The sequence below is a fragment of the Streptopelia decaocto genome (genome assembly GCF_964273445.1).
Source record: "Streptopelia decaocto genome assembly, chromosome: 4".
Lineage (NCBI taxonomy): Eukaryota > Metazoa > Chordata > Aves > Columbiformes > Columbidae > Streptopelia > Streptopelia decaocto.
Genome location: NC_138658.1, coordinates 8,839,441 through 8,856,977, shown reverse-complemented (window position 1 = coordinate 8,856,977; position 17,537 = coordinate 8,839,441). Strand labels below are relative to the sequence as shown.

The window sequence follows — 17,537 nt, the reverse complement described above, 5'->3', positions numbered from 1 at the left end:
GGTCTGGGGCATTGTTTTCAATAAATTCTTTGGGAAAAGCATGTATTATCTCAACTGCTTCACCTCCGCATTCATTGGAAATAGGCTGGGGCTGATATAAGGGTTCATATAACTGCATACAAGACACAAGAACATTACCTGGACTAAAACTGGAAAAGATCACAAGCTTCCACACAAGTTAAAAACACTATTGGAAGTCCAATTCCACTTTCCCATTCTCATTCCCTTTTAGTTTTCTTGTATAAAACAGAGCTGATGAACATTCTGTTTCTTCAGAGTCAGTTTGAAAGACCAAAATTCAGCTTTGTTACTTTTAGAGAACCTGTACTGCTTAACTCACTGTGATCCTGAGTAACAAAGAAACATTTAAGCATCTGTTAGATCTGACAGAATGAACATCCTTCTCACCTGCAGAAGAAAAATAAAAAGAATTAACAGTTTGAAGGAGATTTGTTTTGAACCATATGCTGTTCTTTGCATACTTAAAAAAACCCACAAAAAATAACCCCTCAAAACCCACAAAAAGACAAAACAAACAAAACCACAAAACATGTTAAACCTCCCAAACCTTTCTGTGGCACAGCAGTTGTCACCCTAAAGAATTTTTCACACCCTTGACCATATGTAGTTCCTTCAGAGGCTGCTCTGGATGCAAAACACATATGCTATGAAATAAAAGCTACTTTGCACCATGATGTTGCCTTTGTTAACATCTAGCTCTACTATTTTTTTTTTTAAATTCAGGATAACTTGCTGCACACTCAGCCATAGAGACCTGATGAGTTCATTCAGCTCTTGTACTGCAGTTATTTCTCCACTAGCTGCCAGTCAGCCGATTCCAGCAGAAAGCCGAATGCTGCCCCATTGCAGCTGGGCCTACCATGAGATTTTGAAAGCAGTCAAATAACCTCGAACAAAGCACCACAAAGAATTCGCAGTTCTCATTGATGGCAATACTTTTTATTAGAAAGAATATCAAAGTGCTTTCCATATGATCCATTTTGAACAGTTTAAGAAATATGATTTTTTCTTTTTCATATGGACAGTTCTGATATGATGATTTTTCAGTGCAAACAGTTCTCCAAGATTCTCCTACATGTAGAGTTTCTTCTGTGTACATAGTAGTTCAAACATGTATGCATTTGGTGGGTGTGATGCAGTGCCGAAGAGTCCATCCTTTAAAAAACAGAGGCTGTGTAAGAAGCTTTCAATATGTTACAAGGACCAACAGGAATTACATCATTTGTTGTTTAATGCAAATTTAAGGGACATAATTCCTTCATACAGTCATACACACAGATGCATAAAGGTGCTTTCAGTTCTATCAACATTAATATATACTGATATAAATAACATTATCCATTTTTACTATGTAGACAAAAATGAAATTGTGGTGTTTTTTTTTTAATTAACCATCTGCTTTTTAGCTATGGACATCCTTTGAACGCTTGGTGCTTCCTCTGCCTTAGAACTATGTCTGGATGGAAGAAAGAACACACTGCAAGGAGTGTTCACCCACCCCCCTCACTTTTGGCACACGTTTACAGTCAGATTTCTTTTGACACGTATGTATCACTTCACTGCATTTCATTTTCCATTCTTCATGTCTGATCTATCCCAGTCCCATTTTTGCCTTAACTCCTCTTTCCTTTCCTGCAAGCACCAGGGAGATAGCATAGCAGTAGCACAAAATTAGGACAGATGATTCGGTGCAAATTCTTATAGACAATGGAATGTATGAAACCAAACAGGCAAGGGCTATCTTCCATGCAATATATTATTTTTCTTTTTCAGTCAACCTATCTCCATTTGGAGGAAATTTTTAGTTTTTTTTTTTTTTTATATATATAAAGAACTTCTATGAAGGACAAGACTTAGTAAGTTACTTTTAATATAAACTATATAAAACATTCACTGTACACAATCTTAGTCAAAAAGTGACCTTTCCCTAGAGTACATGTAGGCAAACATGAACATCAAAAGAACAACCGAAAGGACTTAACAAAACAATCATAGTTTTGCACATACTAAACCACTGCAGGCCTATAAGCAATGTCTTTACTGAACATGTCAGTCACACCCTTGGTTCATTGTTCCCCCTTCCTTATATACAGAGCAAAATCACCACTTCAAGGAAACACTGCATGCCATTTCACAACACAGGGCTTTACACAGAGCACTACTGCAACCAGGATACCACACAGACACTTCTTCCTACAGGACGAAAGGAACTGGACAAGGTCCTCTGGACAGTAACTTGACTGTGGGAAGAAAGGATATTTTATTTATGACAAGATGCTTTTGTAGTACAGCCCTTACACAAGAGAATAATGCACATAAACCCACCAATATGTCTATACAAATATGCAAAGGTGTAAACACACGTTCCGCTTTCTAAGGTATGTGAAAAAAAAGTTTTCCCCTAGGCACTTGTGAGTACAGAGCTCCAGCCACTGAGATCAGCCATATGTGCTGTTTGCTTTGGGACTTCCAGCTGTGAATAACAAAGCCCTGTATGCAGGATCACCTCCTGTCCTCAAACATTTCCCTGTCATGAGCATAACTACTTAACTAGGTGCCAGTCAACACAGGTTGCCATCTAAACACACAGCTGGGTCTCAGTCCCACTCCCCTGCAGTCCTGCCAGTTCAGCAAAGCCTCTTAGATCCACAGCCAAGGTCATCTGAAGATCCTGAGAGGAGACCCAGCTCCTCAGAAGGAAGCTGCATGTTTGTTAGAAAAGTACAGAGTTGTGTACAGATGGCATTTAGGCACATAAAGACTTTAACGGAGTTGGACCTTATGCCCTAAATAACAATTATTTCACTAACAGTAGAGCCTGTAAGTATTGGGGCCAAGGGTCCTGGAATTAGAGCCCAGCAACTAACGTGATTCATGTTGGCATAAAATCTGCCTTGAGAATCCAGCTGTAGGACTGGGATCATGGAGGACCTCCCCTTAACTTCATAGGTCTCTGGATAAGACTCAACTTTTTCAACTAGGAATTATCTGTTGTTGATCTCCACTAGTATAAAAATGTTGAGGAAAAAAAAGTCACTGCAAAAGGTTAAGTAATTTTCTGTAAATTTCACATCTTCTATTACATTAAGTATATGTAGAATTTCATTCTACTATAGATGAAGTCAATTTTGCAATTAAGTTTCTTACTAAAAGTAATGTACAGAAAATATTAAATTGCTAGCCTATTTAGTAAAGATTCTGGCTCATTTTACAGCTTTTCTTTAAATGAGCACATTCAACTCAGAAATATTCAATACACCCCTGGTGTGGCTCCTGGGGAGGCAAAGTGAATTTTGCACCTGATCTTGAACGTATGTATCCTGTTCTCCGATTTGTGTTGCCCATGACATGCACGTATAGACAGGCATTTTTGTTGCCTAGCGTAGAAATGAATTAGTTAAAACTACAACATGAAATGACCACCTGATTTGAACTACGTTCTTGCCTTACATGAGGAAATGGGTCTGATTTGCTTACGTATGCAAAGCCTTGGGTCCACACTGCAGTGAATTAGGGAAGCGATAAGAGATCTGGTCTGATATGTACCTGGTTGTTCAGAGGCTTCACACTGGACCCTGAGGAAGCTGACGATATTCCAGCATTGACTGGAATGGCAACTCTCCAACACTGCAGCTACAACTACGTACAAAGTCCATGGATTATCCAGATACTTATCTTCAGAAGGAGTGCTGGGGAAAGAGCAAGCAGGAAAGGAAAAAAAAAAAAAGGCAAAAAAAAAAAAAAGCAGCAGGAGCCAAGTACATTCCCAAAACCAAGGCAGAGCTATGTTAGACCATTTGGCCAATATAGGACTGTGACCCTGCTAAACAGCAGCTGAAGGCTTGTGTGAAGTCACTAACATTAGCAAAGCATTTTGCTGGCATCGCTTGTTTCCTGGGGGAAAGCTCACTATAAACTATACTAACCAAAGATGCTTTTGAGTTGTGATGTTGTATTCACCTTACGAACATTTGTTGTTGTGGGTTTGTTAGCAAATCTCCCTCGTACACATTTAGCTTTTCAGCAAAAAAATAGCAAATTATGCAGATTCAGGGAACATACATCACACCAACCTTAGCCCCCCAACTCCACCCCCTCCCGCCATGGCCCCCAACAGTGAAACAGGACATTTACATCACATGTCCTCTTAAAACCAGACAGGAAATTTTCACTATACAAAGCAAGAACATTGGAGGCTGGAGGAAACAAAAAGCCAATCCTTGGACTAAGGCCCCAAGAGTACAGAAAACAGTACACTGGACACCATTATTTTACAAACATCACCTTTTTGCCCTTCAAAAATGTAGTAGGGGACTGCTGACTTTGCGTAAAACGCACAACTTTAGTCCCTCCCACTCCAAACATCAAAAGTTCAGTGAAATCCAATTTGAAGCATTGCAGCTTTTGATATGCCACCCATTTACCTAAAAACACTTAAATCCACTGAAATGATGACAGCGTTGAAATACGTAATCCAAACAGCATCTATAAAATTTTACTGTTGTACATAAATTATGACAAGGCACAGAACAGCAACCAGTCCAAGAGCTTGTAGGCCAAGAAACCAGAGCATAACCCAGAAGAATATAATAATTACAGGTTCTACTATCCGTTCTCCAAAGTACATCCTTGTGAAGCCTATTCTGATAAGGCTTTTGTTTAGTTCACCGAAGAGAGTCCCCATCTTTTTATAGTCATCTACTACAGGTTCTGCAGTGTGGTTTCTTTGTTCTTGCTGGACCTGTGGACAGAAGACAAAATTAGGAAACACGTCATACAATCAGTTCTTATTCTGATTCTGAACAAGTCTCAGCTATTTCTCTTTGAATGCGTAAAAATAAGATATACATGCAATAAAACTACTCCTTACATTGAGAAATTGAAAATGTTAGGTAGCTTTTGACTTCGGTACAATGTTAATGATGACGCTCACTTGTCCAAACTAGGGACATCTGAAGTGATACTACAAACATATGACAGCCTGTCTCCTCTCCAGATGACACTGTAGAGGAGTAGAGTTCTCCCGTAGGTCAATACATCTTACCTGTCTGTGCAACGTGCATGTCAGGGCAACCAAAATGGAATTAGATGCCTGTAATTTGACTGAAGTAGATTTGTTATAAATTATTTCCAGAATATCTTCAGAACCGCAAGAACGATACAAAACTATAAAGCATGAGCTAAAAAGTATTTTGCACCAAAGCACAGGGAACTCAAGGGCTACTATCACCACTGGAAGAGCAGCACTGGATTCCACCAGGAAGGCGGCAAACATCCATCCTGATGTCAGCATAGAAAGCCATGGAAGTCGGGCACAGGAAGACATGCCCAAGGACCGCACAGATGCAAAGTGGTGGTACAGAGAAGTGAAGGGAGGGGAAGCAAGTTCTGCACTTTTCCCAAAAAGGAAAATGATTGGGCAAATGCGTAGGAAGGCAGAAGCACGTGTTTAGATGAAGATGTTTAAATATCACTGCAAAAAAACATGTGACTTTCAACAAGTAAATTGTAACTAGATCAGAGCTTGAAATCCTTTCTCTCCTTCCCCACTGTCCAGAGATCCTTTGCACAAAACCTTATAGCCATGTGTTTGGGTATAACAGGGCAAACACACTTTCAAGATGGTGAACATGAGTCTTCTAATCCTTCCATTAGTCAGTAATGAAAACACATGCAGCAGCTACTCATCAATATTTCAGTCAACTGATCAATAGGTCCAACAAATTGCCTGCAAGCTCTATGTGCAATTAGCCTACTCCAGGATTCAAAGCAAACACGTATCTTTAGTTCTGTCTTCAAAGATGAAAGCCATTCTGCCTCCCTGGTTACACAGCACAGTCTCAGTGGAGAAAGAGAAATTCCCTCCCACAGAAGTGCCAGGCTCTCCATTAGAGAGCAAGCAATAAAGTGAATTCCTATTCCCACAGAAAAACATCCAGCAAAGACCAAAGGACACTAACATTTTTTTTTTTCTAGGCCAGACTTCAGGCCACAAAGCAGAACCTTGTGACTGAATGAAGGCTGCGCAAAGCACCACAGCTGCTACTGAAAAAAAACCTCAGCAAAACCCCTACAGTCCCTCAGCTGTGTGTGCTTGGGTATTTTTTTTTTATTTGCTTATTCATAAAGATTTTGGTTTAAGCTTCAACACTGAATCCCAGAAAGGGAGGGATGCAGGAAGCCTACATAGTCATGAATATCGTATTCAACTTTTCTGCGGTTCTGCAGAAGAGCCTGAACATAGAGAACTGCAGTATTGGCGGTTACAAACTGTCAGCCACCACCTTTCTTTTCAGCCCACTTCTCATGCCTGTGTCATTTTCTCCCCCTCACTGGAGATGCTGACCCCAGTTTTAAGCATTGTGGCTTTAACTCCACTTTAATAAATTCTAATAAATGTTGACTCTAATGCCAGGGTTTCAAGAGTACTCTCTTCAAGAAAGACAAAGCCTCTTGTGAGCCCCTGCAGACTGAGCAGGGCAAGGCACTTGCTACCCCCAGAAAGCAAACTGTTATTACAGGAACTCCCACCACTGTATTCCCAAAGAGCACAGGGAGACAAACAAACTACTAGCCTAAGTGGTATATTGATCACAACAATTATGGAAAACAGAAAGGATGTGCTGGGAAGGGAAAATATTTTTATTTGCTTCCTGCATGCGGAGACCACATGAAGCACATACCTACGTGACGATGGTGTTGGGGATCAGAGTGCATTTCACATCAAACAGCGCAAAGACCACTTCTGAGAGAACGAGTTAATGTGTGCAAGACGAATCACTATGTTTTCTAGCAAGGTAGCTTAGGCTCTGAGCCAGCAGCATGTGCAACCAGGAGGGAGAAAAACAAACAAACCAACCATTTCTTTGGTTAATTAATGGTACCCAGCAAAATCCTGGAAGCCTCTGCACAGAGCAAGCTGCGTACAGCCCTGGTGAGGGGGCTGCTGGAGGGCACACAGCCATGGGCTCTGTGTCACAATGAACTGTACATGTTCACACGGAGAACCTTGCTCCTGGTGTGAGGCAGCTGTCAGACATCGGCTTCCCCAGCAGTCTCTTAAGCTGGGTGTACAGCATAAATTCCACCTTACTTAGGCCACTTAGGTACTTGCGTTTTGTTTTGGTGTTTTTAAGCAAGGCTTCATGTCACCCTCTCCTTCTCAAACAAGCTGTAGATTCACGAATCCCTAAAGCAATTACACAAAGCAGGCTTCTAGGCACAGAAACTGACAAGTGTGCATTTAATTACAAGTGTCAAGTTATTTTTCCACATTTTTTGAAGCTTTTAAAGCTGTTCAGAATGATCATGAAAATTCTCAAGATTTCGAAGTCTGCTTCAGCTATTAGAGGCTGAGTATGTCTTCCTTCAGGCAACTCAGCAAGAAACAAGTGAAGCCAGAACCAGATGTTCAGCCATAAAACACAGATGGTACTTTTTTTTATATTGCATAATAATACACATGCTGGACAAATACGTTTCTTCCAAGGTATAGCTAAAATAGAACCATTAGGGCAAACACAAGTAACATTACAAAACTCCAAAATGCTAAAAAAAAATTAAATAAGCTTTAACATTGCAGCTGGAAGTTCTCACTGATTTTCAGGGCGGTAGTAAAGCAGCATACATATGTGCCAGTAGCTCTCAAACCCTCAGAACCAAATACTACTTTACTTTTCTACACTTTTTTATAAGCACACAGTTCCCAGATGACTCTTAATTTCCATAGGACTATTTTAATACTAAATCTTGCTGCACTGGCCTGAAGCTAGACAGACACTACTGTTAGAAATTTGCGGAAAGAGAAATGTACCCATTATTAGCACCTCCCCTCCAACAAAACAGAAAACAGAGCTTCCTCATTTAAAAACAAAAGAAGAGGAGCCAGGGGAGCAGAAGTGCGGCCAGAGATCTAGATGGACGTAGAGGAATGCATGCCCAAAATATCTCCTGAAAAAAGAAGAATGGCAGTACTGCCTCCCCAACTTCTCTCCCCTTCTTCTTCCAACTGGCTGAAAGACACCAAATACACACATACAGGATTATTCCTGAAGGAGAAAGGAGAAAGAGGCTTTCCTGTGTGAATGAAACTAAAGAAGAACATATTAGAAATGCTGACTGTAGTTTTTTCCTAACCTAATGTTTTTTAATCAAATTGCTGTAATGAATTACTCCTTAGAGTAATTTAAATTACTTTTAAATCTAAGTGATTTTATTTTTGACATACTGGGATAATCAATGACCTTAAAGCAAATTACACTAGCAGATTCCTTTATACAAATTTACCACCACTGTGTATGACTTCATTGTCTCCATTTCCATTTCATTTTATATTCCTTAAATGCTTTCATATAGCCTAATTTTTTTTCTCATTTAAAAAATATTTTATAGAATCGTTTGGGTTGGAAGGGACCTTTAAAGGTCATCTAGTCCAACCCCTGCCATGAGCAGGGACATCCTCAACTAGATCAGGCTGTTCAGAGCCCTGTCCAGCCTGGCCTTGAATGTTTCCATGGATGGGGCATCAACCACCTCTCTGGACAATCTGTTCCGGTGTCTCACCACCTCATCATAATCAGTTTAAAGCCATTACCCCCGTTCTATCACAACAGGCCCTGCTAAAAAGTCTGTTCACATATTTCTTTTAAGCCCCTTCTAAGTACTGAAAGGCCACAGTAAGGTCTCACCGCAGCCTTCTCCAGGCTCAACAACCCCACCTCTCTCAGCCTGTCCTCCTAGAAGCGGTGTTCCAGCCCCTCTGATGATTTTGGTGGCCTCCGCTGGACCTGCCCCAAAAGGTCCAGGTCTGTCCTGTGCTGAGGACTCATATTTGGTTTCTATTTTTGACTTTAAATTATTTAAAATTAAAAATAGCGTTATCATACAGAGCAGAAGTGGAAGTGTCTGATCTGTCCCGCTGCTCATCATGTATGCGCATACACTGTACTTCACAAGCCTACTGCAGTACCCAAAGGTTCCCATCAAGCACCCAGTTTTCTCTTGTCTTTTCAGATGTTTGATGTTATAAAACCTCCCTATTGAAAATGGCAGATTTTCATCAGCAAAGTTGTTGTCTACCATCTCCCACCATTTACTGGCAGAAAGTCAGAACTTGAAGATCCAAATTCTGAGAAACTTCACTATGGAACCTGTGTAACCAAATTTACCCAGCTATTATGGCCAAATGGCTTAGGGGCTTGGATGCTTGAAGGGGATCCATGACGTGCCCACTCGGACTCAGTGCTGTAAAAAGCCTTTCCTCAGCATGAAAGTCTCTGAGGACATCGCAGAGGAGATACTATGCACAAGTTCTGTCCATTTCCAGCACAGCTGGTGTTCCTACATCCTTGAAGTGCTTCTGAAAAACCCCCATGTGATTGAATGTTTTGCTGAGCTGGCTTTGAAACAACAGAGAAGGTACAGTTGACTCAGCCTACTGAACCCAACAAACATCCAGCTGTGGCCGTGCCAGTTGTGTTCAACATCAACATAACACACAATTACATGTGTTCTGACCACTAACTACCCTTGCTATGGCAAACTTCCACCACATTCACCCAGACTCACTGCTGCCTAAATTCCAGAAAGCACATGGTAAGTCATGAGCCAGAGGCCACTCCACACCAGTCTGAGAGCAGGAACTTTTTCTTGCTTACCCTCTTCCAACCAAGGTTTTTTTCACCATACAAAGAAACACAAGATTCCATCAGAACATACCTCTCCAAAGAACCCATCTTTGCAATGATTCATATGCTACTCACTAAGACAGAAGGATAAAGTTAGCACTGAACTTTCTGCAATTGTTTAAAGCTGATCCCTGTCTGCACCTCCTACATATAACACAGCTGCTTCAAGGTCTTTTCCCCTCAAATTGTGATGAACACACAGTTCCTGTCCCTGACCATTTGGAGATCACACCAATAACTTTGTGAAGCCCCTGGAGGATGTGGAACACAAATGGACACAAACCTGTCCACAATGCTCGGGAAGTTATTTGCCTGTGGCTAACCAAAGACAGCATGCGAGCCCAGATGTAGCATTTCTTTTTTCTGCTATCAGCAACGCTGGCTCACTGAAAGTCATTATCAACAATGTCCTTGCACAAAGACTACATGTCCTTACAGCATTGCCAACAAGCTCTGCCTGGAAGTCCCTGCAGCTTCTCTTAGGGGCACAGCTGCTGCTGCAGCACTTTCCTCGGCAAGTGATGGAGCCCAGTGCCCACACCCTGGGTACCCCACACTTGCCAGACGGGGTGGATTTACTGGACACATGCCGATCACACCTGACAAACTACCACAACATAAGAAGGTGGTCTGAAAGGAGTAACCCAAGCTGCTCTGGCAGCTGCAGCGGATGCCTCCTGCAAGAAATACAGCCCTGCACCATCACACCCCTGCTGCAAGGCGAGCGTGATGGGTGCGATGCTGTGGGGCCACTAGGAAAGGCAGCAGTGGGCTGGATGAGTTGTGTGGGAGGACCACAAACTGAACAGCTCTGAAGTGACCGCAACGGTTCTCAGTCCTGTAACCTTGCCACGACACTAACCGTGAGAACACACATAGTTACAGTCTTGCCTTCCAGGTGTTTCAGCTGCTGAAGCAGCAGCTTGGTCCAGAGTTTTCGACACTTAGCCTGAGGATCTAGACATGGTTTGTTTGCCTGAGTGAAATAAGTGAGTGCAGATCAATGGCCTTTGTTTTGTGGGTGGAGGGAATGGATGAACATAAGGAACGTACACATTCAGGATGTTTTGTTAAAAAAAATTAACAAATCATACATTCTACTACTCAAAAGGTACAAGGTCCTTCAAAACAAACCAAGTAACATTAGATAGAAAAGAAACCCCTTGAGTTTAGTAGCAAACACACATTTAACAACATCAAATGAGATGTTAAAAATCCTGTAAATAAAGAAATGGAGGGATATCACCTGCACATTTTCCTTTTTCTCCCCCTCCTCCCCCAGTATTCCTCTGCAGTATTTAACTGCTCACTATCTATTTTACTCCAGTCGTGGTTATTTTTACTCCAGGGAACAGGTGGTGTATCTGATAGCTGAAACCTATAAGATACTTAAATGTAAAAAAAGCCTCTGAGATGTGACTTTAGGAACATGTTTACTTACTGAAAAATACTCTTATATTTTTGAAAGCTGGAACGTTAACGTTCAGAAGAGAGTCTCACAAAGTCAACTCTTTTAGAAGATGCCAACTAAAAGTGAAAATACTTCAAGCTCAGTCTCACGGAAAAATGTTGTAAGAAAGTGAGTGGATGACAGATACCAGGACAGAAGAAACCACAAGTTCCCTCCCTCCACAATAGGAGACCAACTTCTGTTGGGTGCAGATGGGGACACGTACCAGCCAACAAACAGCTACAGATATTTGATAGTTTGGTAGTCAGCAGCATAAGTCTGGGAGGAATAAATTACCCACTCTTGCCGGTATTCAGTCACCCGACTGCCCAGTGTAGGGACAGGCTTTGGAGATGTGCGGTGAACAGCAAGTTCTTAAAAAATAAGTGAATTTTTCCCAAGAAGGGCAAATAATTTTATTGGAAATGCTTCTTCCTCTTCTACTACAGCAGGACGAAAACAGTTTCCCTTTGCATCCTTTCTTAGCATGAAACTAGCTATTAGTATTTGACCTGGTAAATGTAAGCAGTAAAGAGATCTTGATACTCAGCCAACAGACTATTAAGACAACAAAATTACTTTCAACTGTCTGGAGAAAAAAACCCAACAGGTTTGTTTCTCAAGGTAACTTTAATCTGATATTTAAATATGAAAAGATAAATAGATTAGGAAATGAGGGAAAAAAAAAATCATACCTGACTTCTAGATGAAAAACAAGAAGGAGAAAAACTAAGTTAAACTTGTTCCTTTGGGGAAAAAAAAAGGCAAATGCAAGAAAACTAAAAAAATTCTTAATACCAAAAGTATTTTACAACAGCTACCAATAAAAGTGACATACTTAGAGTTTAAATAAAAAATTGCAAACCAAAGACTGGGTTAATGTTGATTTCACAGCAAAAATCTAGACACTATTTATGAAATAGAAACAAGATGTTTCTATAGAAACAAGCAACAACATAAGAAAAGCAACTGCACCAGGTTCGCTTTAGTCAGCTCTTACGGCAACTCCAGTTTAGGATCAACAGTTGCTGGAACAAACTTTGAAATACCAGGAGCGGTTTTGTGTGAAGGAGAAGGAAAGGCTGTTCAGATACTGAACCTTTTGCGTGTGCAGAGCAGAGAAGGCTTCAAGACCAAGAGCGGCTTCCCTCGATAAGCTGTGTTTGAGTCCCATAATTTCAGGAGTAAATTTCCCCACCAATACGGTACCAGATGAGAAACTCACACAGACAAGAACCCTGCACGGGAGAGTCCGAGGGCGAGGAAACTTTTCAGTCCCCATGTGAAAACCCGCTGCCTCTCTCCCCTTTTTAGGCTGCTGTCTGCACTCTTCCTTATGCTCCTACTGCTGACCCTGTAATTTGATCCCATCCGTGCTGCAATTTTACACAGAGACTAGATCAAAAGCAATTTCTAATCCATCTTTTCCTTATACCTGCAACACTTAATTTCCATAGGATTTTGTTTATCAAATTTCCCCCACTAAAAATGGGTCAGCTTGACCCAGCAGAAGGCTTGCAATCCACCGCATGTTCAGCGCGGCATCAATGCACTGGCTGGCTGAAAAGCAACAGCTGTTATTTTTAAATTTTGCCTTCTAAGGAGAAGAAATTTCTATTCACTTCTATATCCAGAATACATTTTTCTTGAAGAAAATGGGTTCTTCACATTATTCAAGCAGAGCATGCTAACCTACCTACTATAGGTTTTACAGACATGTATCTGAAGGGGTTTTTTTTGTTTGTTTTCCTTCAAATGCTGTCAAGCCTGAGAACACCTATGAATGCTTTTTAGAAAGTTATCACATGTTATTATGTAGCTCTGAACCTCTTCAGCAGAGTTAAATTATCTGTAGAACCAGAACAAATTTGAGCTAAGTTCTCCATGTGAGGTATTACTGTTTTCCTTCAGAAACAAATCCCAACAACTGCAAGCAGGAGAAACCTACAATTTTCAGATTATCTCAGTGCAGAATAAATTAGAAATAAGTTTCTAGCCTTAGGCACCACAGTTCGCACACATACAAGTTGACTTTAAAACATTCTGGGCTTCAAGTGGCTTGTGACTGAAATGATGCCATTCTAGGCAACACACCAGACACTCATCCAACAATGAAACATTTCACGAGGGATGCCACAAAGCTCTTAATATTCCTGTCTGGACTCATTCTTTCCATGCTAGAGAAATACTAGTGATATTGGAAACTTATTCAAAAGGTTCATGATTTGAACTTAGCTAAGACACCCATACCTCTTCAATATAATTCTCAATGGGAAACACCAAACCCCTTTTGTAGTAGCTTCTCTAAATCTGAAGTCATCTATTAGAAGATAAAACACTCCACAAATAAACACTATTCATAATAACAGTAAAACATGCCAAAGAATTACAAACTCAGGTTAATGAAAAGATTATTTTCTAAGCTAATTTATGTACTTGCAAATACATATATCATATTTAGACATTTTCTAGAAGTGTTGGTTTTAGCTTAGCTGTTGGACAGCACTTTGGAGATCCTGGCCTCACTGAAGCAGCTGGGAATTTTGCCATTGCCTTCAACTCGATTACAAGAGACTGAAACCCATGACTGCCCAGACAGACAACTTTGAGTACAGAAATGCCCCAGCTTTCAGAAACTACTTCTGCTACAACACACCGTGGCTTCAAAGTCCCTATGGACAGACCAGGTGCTCTCTCCTGCTGCCATCGCCTCGTGCCCTACTGTAACACAGGCCTTCTGCCTCACCTTTTACTATTACACACTCACATTCTATTCTAATTCTGTGACTTCATTTATAGATGTTAATGAGATTTACGCTGTAGTTATATGACAAAGGCTAACCTATTTTAGAAAGTGGGTTAGGGAAGAAGATTTGAGGTCTTTAGCGATGTTGAAAATACAGGACCACTGCTGCATCTGACTAATAACCATCAACAGTTAGGAAAAAACTCTTTCCTCTTGGGGTGAAGCAGCAACCTACTCCTATGGCTTCAGAAGCAGCTGAATCTTTCAGTGCCTTCATGCACCACTTGTGAACACCAACAATGCAATACAGAAGTGGCAGAAATCACCCAGGTTCTGCAGTGCTTCAAAGACTAAACTATGGGTAATTATTCTCATCTTTGCATGCAAATCTACAAAGGATATTAATAGCATTATCATCCCAGTCAGCTTTTAAACCTGTTCACTGAAGGTGGTAATTCTACAGTCTATTGCAATAATGATTTCCAAAGGCTATAACATTTAGTAACGGATCCTTCTATTATTTTAAAAATGCACCTGTCGGTAATTTCATTAAGCTTGTCCTTGCTGACATAATAATAAGCTTCAATAGAAAATTAAAGCCAGAGGGTTTGACATTAAAGAAATAGATTAATTTCCTACAGAGTACTCTCTTAAAAAAAATATGAAAGGTTGTATAGATTATTTAGGTCCTGCTTGTCAGGAAAGAATTATTTTAGTATTATGTTACTAGGTGTGATCTTACACAAACTGAATTTATTTTGGAGGAAATGGGATAAAGCACACCCAGGATACCGGCCTGAGATCCTCACCTAAAAAACCTCTCAAAAACGCCCAAAGGATTTTCTCACACAGACTTGACTTTACACCAGCTGAGAATAGTAAGAATTTACAACGCTGTCAAAGCGAATTTTGACCCATTTCTTCTGCATCACATGTAATACTAAGGTGCTTCACATACTTATACTTGAGAACACGAAATGGGAAAACGCATGCTGAGGACCAGCAGTTACGTTAAGAATGCAAACACCCTCAGCAAACAAAGCAACAGCGCTGGGCCTCCAGGTAAGGAGCAGCCTGGAGAACGGGACTCCTGCCCACTGGAACAGCAGGGTTCAGCAACAGCCCCTCCATGAGAAAAAGGGCAGGGAGTTCTGATTATTGTGGGAGAAATCCGGACACATTCATGAAAGCAAAAAAGTGATAGCATGTGACTAGGCTTGATGATCCAAGAGCCCCTCCAAAACAAGCTACATGTCTGTGCTTCTCTTGAAAAACAGAATCTGGGACTTTCTGTCGAAGTTTGCAGCAAGTGTATGTACCGCTGACTCCTTCCCTAGCTTTAGTCTTCTCTACACATACAAATAAAATACTCCCATTTATTTATCAAATTATTTTTACTGTTGTTATATAAAAGATTCACTTTCTCTATGTGTCGTAAATAAACACAACTGATATTCCTTCTTTCCAGATATGGTTTATTATAGCATTTGTCCAGCTGCTGGCACCTCAGTGTGCAGAAATCATACTCCACACTATGACAGTAAAACATTTCTAGTAAATAGAAGGATTTTCTCTTTCTTCCTCATGGCCTATTTAAAGTTTCTGCCTTACTATCCTAATGTTACAGCCTGACTTGTCATAAAGGGTCGAGATCACTACCTGTGCCTGAGAAAAGAGGGAAGAGAGCTTCTCAGCCAAGTGTGGCCACCCCAGCAGTATCTTTACAAACTTTATTTTAAAAAGCATTTAGGCAACACTGGAAAGCAGTTCTTCAGCCCTCAAACCACAACAGTTGTCACTGAGACAGCAGCAGTGGTGACCTGCAGGGAGCTCCCTCCTTAGCCAGGAGTTACAACCAGTTTGAGAGCGGGAACATCCAAGATGAACTGATGCAACTTTTTAAATCTCTTTTTTCAGGGAAGGAAAACAGCAGCCAGAACTGGGGAATATTTCTGACTCTCCCATGATGTCCTGCAGAAAGGTTTGTGGGCACCGAGAGGTGAACTGCTGTGCCTCTTTTAGAGCATATGGCCTTACCCTCCATTCAGGTGTGTGCCCTGCTCTGCCCCAGTTTTCTAGAGAAAGGGACAAGGAAGATGCACTGACTTACGTAAATGGTCCCAGAGTGAATTCTCAAGTACCCGCATCTTTCAGAAGCGCCCCACTTCTAGCTGTAACATCAGGCAAGTGCTATCAGACACTTTCAAACATTAAGCTATTCTAGCTGTGAAAGGACTCACTTATGGTGGGGTACACCTACATCTTATAAGAACTTTTAAGAGACGTGATTAAGGAATTAAACAAAACTGTCTGGAAATCACTTTGGGATGCACTTCAGCAGCTCTGTTTGCTCCTGTGTAATCACCAGTGCTAGTGCATTTCTCTTGCTTAACCACTCAGAGCATTCAATTACACTCAAGTATTGAATATGAAAAAGGTTGTGTTCTTTTTTTTCTTGAAATGAAACATCAATAAAGGTACATTAAGAACACTGCCTTTGTCTAAGCATGGGGACAATGCTGCCTGCAAAACAAAGAGTGCGTGGAAAGCCATTTTACAATTACCAATAGGGAAACGTACACAGCTCCTTTCATTTCCTAAGTGCAGAGCTCACTTCCATCCACTATGCCATAAAAATGCACACCCTGAAGAAAGCAAACAAGTAAAAAAATGAATTGGTGTTTTTCTCCAACTACAATATATCCAATTTCGTAAGCAATAAAGAGACGGAAAGCTTAAAATACTTTAGTGAACAAACATACGTCGTTAAGAGAACGACTGAGAGCTGTACTACTGGGGAATTACGGGGACAACAACAGCACCCCAACGACTGCCAGCCGGTTGTTCACCACGTGTGTGCTGTGCGGGGACCACCCTTCTACCTTTGCTGCCCGGCGGGTACACTATGGGGGACACTCCAGCACCGCGCAGCCCGGCTGCGTTGCATAAGCCCCGCCGCAATGGAGCTCACACCACAAGGCGTTCACGGTTCTGACGCCGGGGGGGGTGTTACTCGCCCCGGCCCGGGGCAGCCCCGCAAGCCGCGAACCGCCCTCCCAGCGACCCCTCACCTGCTCCTCCGGGCGCCGCCGGTGCCGGGCGGACACCGCCCCCGCTTCCCGTTCGCATTCCCCCAGCAGCGGTGGCAGCAACTCCGCCGCCGAGCCCATGTCTGCCCCGGCCCGACCGGAGGCACCGCTGCCGCCTGTACCGCCTGGCAGGGCGGGGCGGCGCCGTCACGGGGTCCGGGGGAGCGGCGGGAGGGCGGGGAGGAGGCGGCCCCTGGGATGGGGGCCGGGGAGGGAGCGCTCTGCTGCTGGGTGGGACCGCTAGCGAGCGCCGCCGAAGGCCTTGGTGAGCTTGCTGCTAAATAAAGCACCCTCCCGCAACAACCCTATTTCGCAACCTTTTATTAAAACCAGGAAATGCCAGGTGTTAGTAAAGCGTGAATTTTAGCACTGCTCCTTGTACGTGTGTCTGGGGAGGAATGCCCGACTGGCGCTCTCTGGGCAGGATGAGATGTTGGCATTTGCTGTTCTTCCACAGAGAAAGGGAAAACGCTGGCCTCACTCTTCTGAAGCTGAATCTGGTCCTCTTTCCTTTAAAACGAGCTAATACACAAGAGGAAGAAGGA

The 17,537-nt window shown here is 42.0% G+C and overlaps 1 protein-coding gene across 2 annotated transcripts; it reads right to left on the bottom strand.

The window, feature by feature from the left end:
• Window positions 1-1,874: 1,874 nt before the first annotated feature.
• Window positions 1,875-17,133, bottom strand: FAM241A (family with sequence similarity 241 member A). Of its 2 annotated transcripts, XR_014184016.1 has the most exons (3): window positions 16,975-17,133; window positions 3,568-4,762; window positions 1,875-2,261 (listed from the first exon to the last, which is right to left on the bottom strand). XR_014184016.1 is itself a non-coding variant. In XM_082052144.1 (2 exons), exons 1-2 carry the CDS (start codon window positions 17,071-17,073, stop codon window positions 4,517-4,519), a joined length of 345 nt encoding a protein of 114 aa, XP_081908270.1. In that variant the 5' UTR covers window positions 17,074-17,133; the 3' UTR covers window positions 1,875-4,516. The 2 variants fall into 2 exon arrangements, 1 of the variants encoding a protein (XP_081908270.1); XM_082052144.1 differs by having other exon boundaries at window positions 1,875-4,762.
• Window positions 17,134-17,537: the final 404 nt, after the last annotated feature.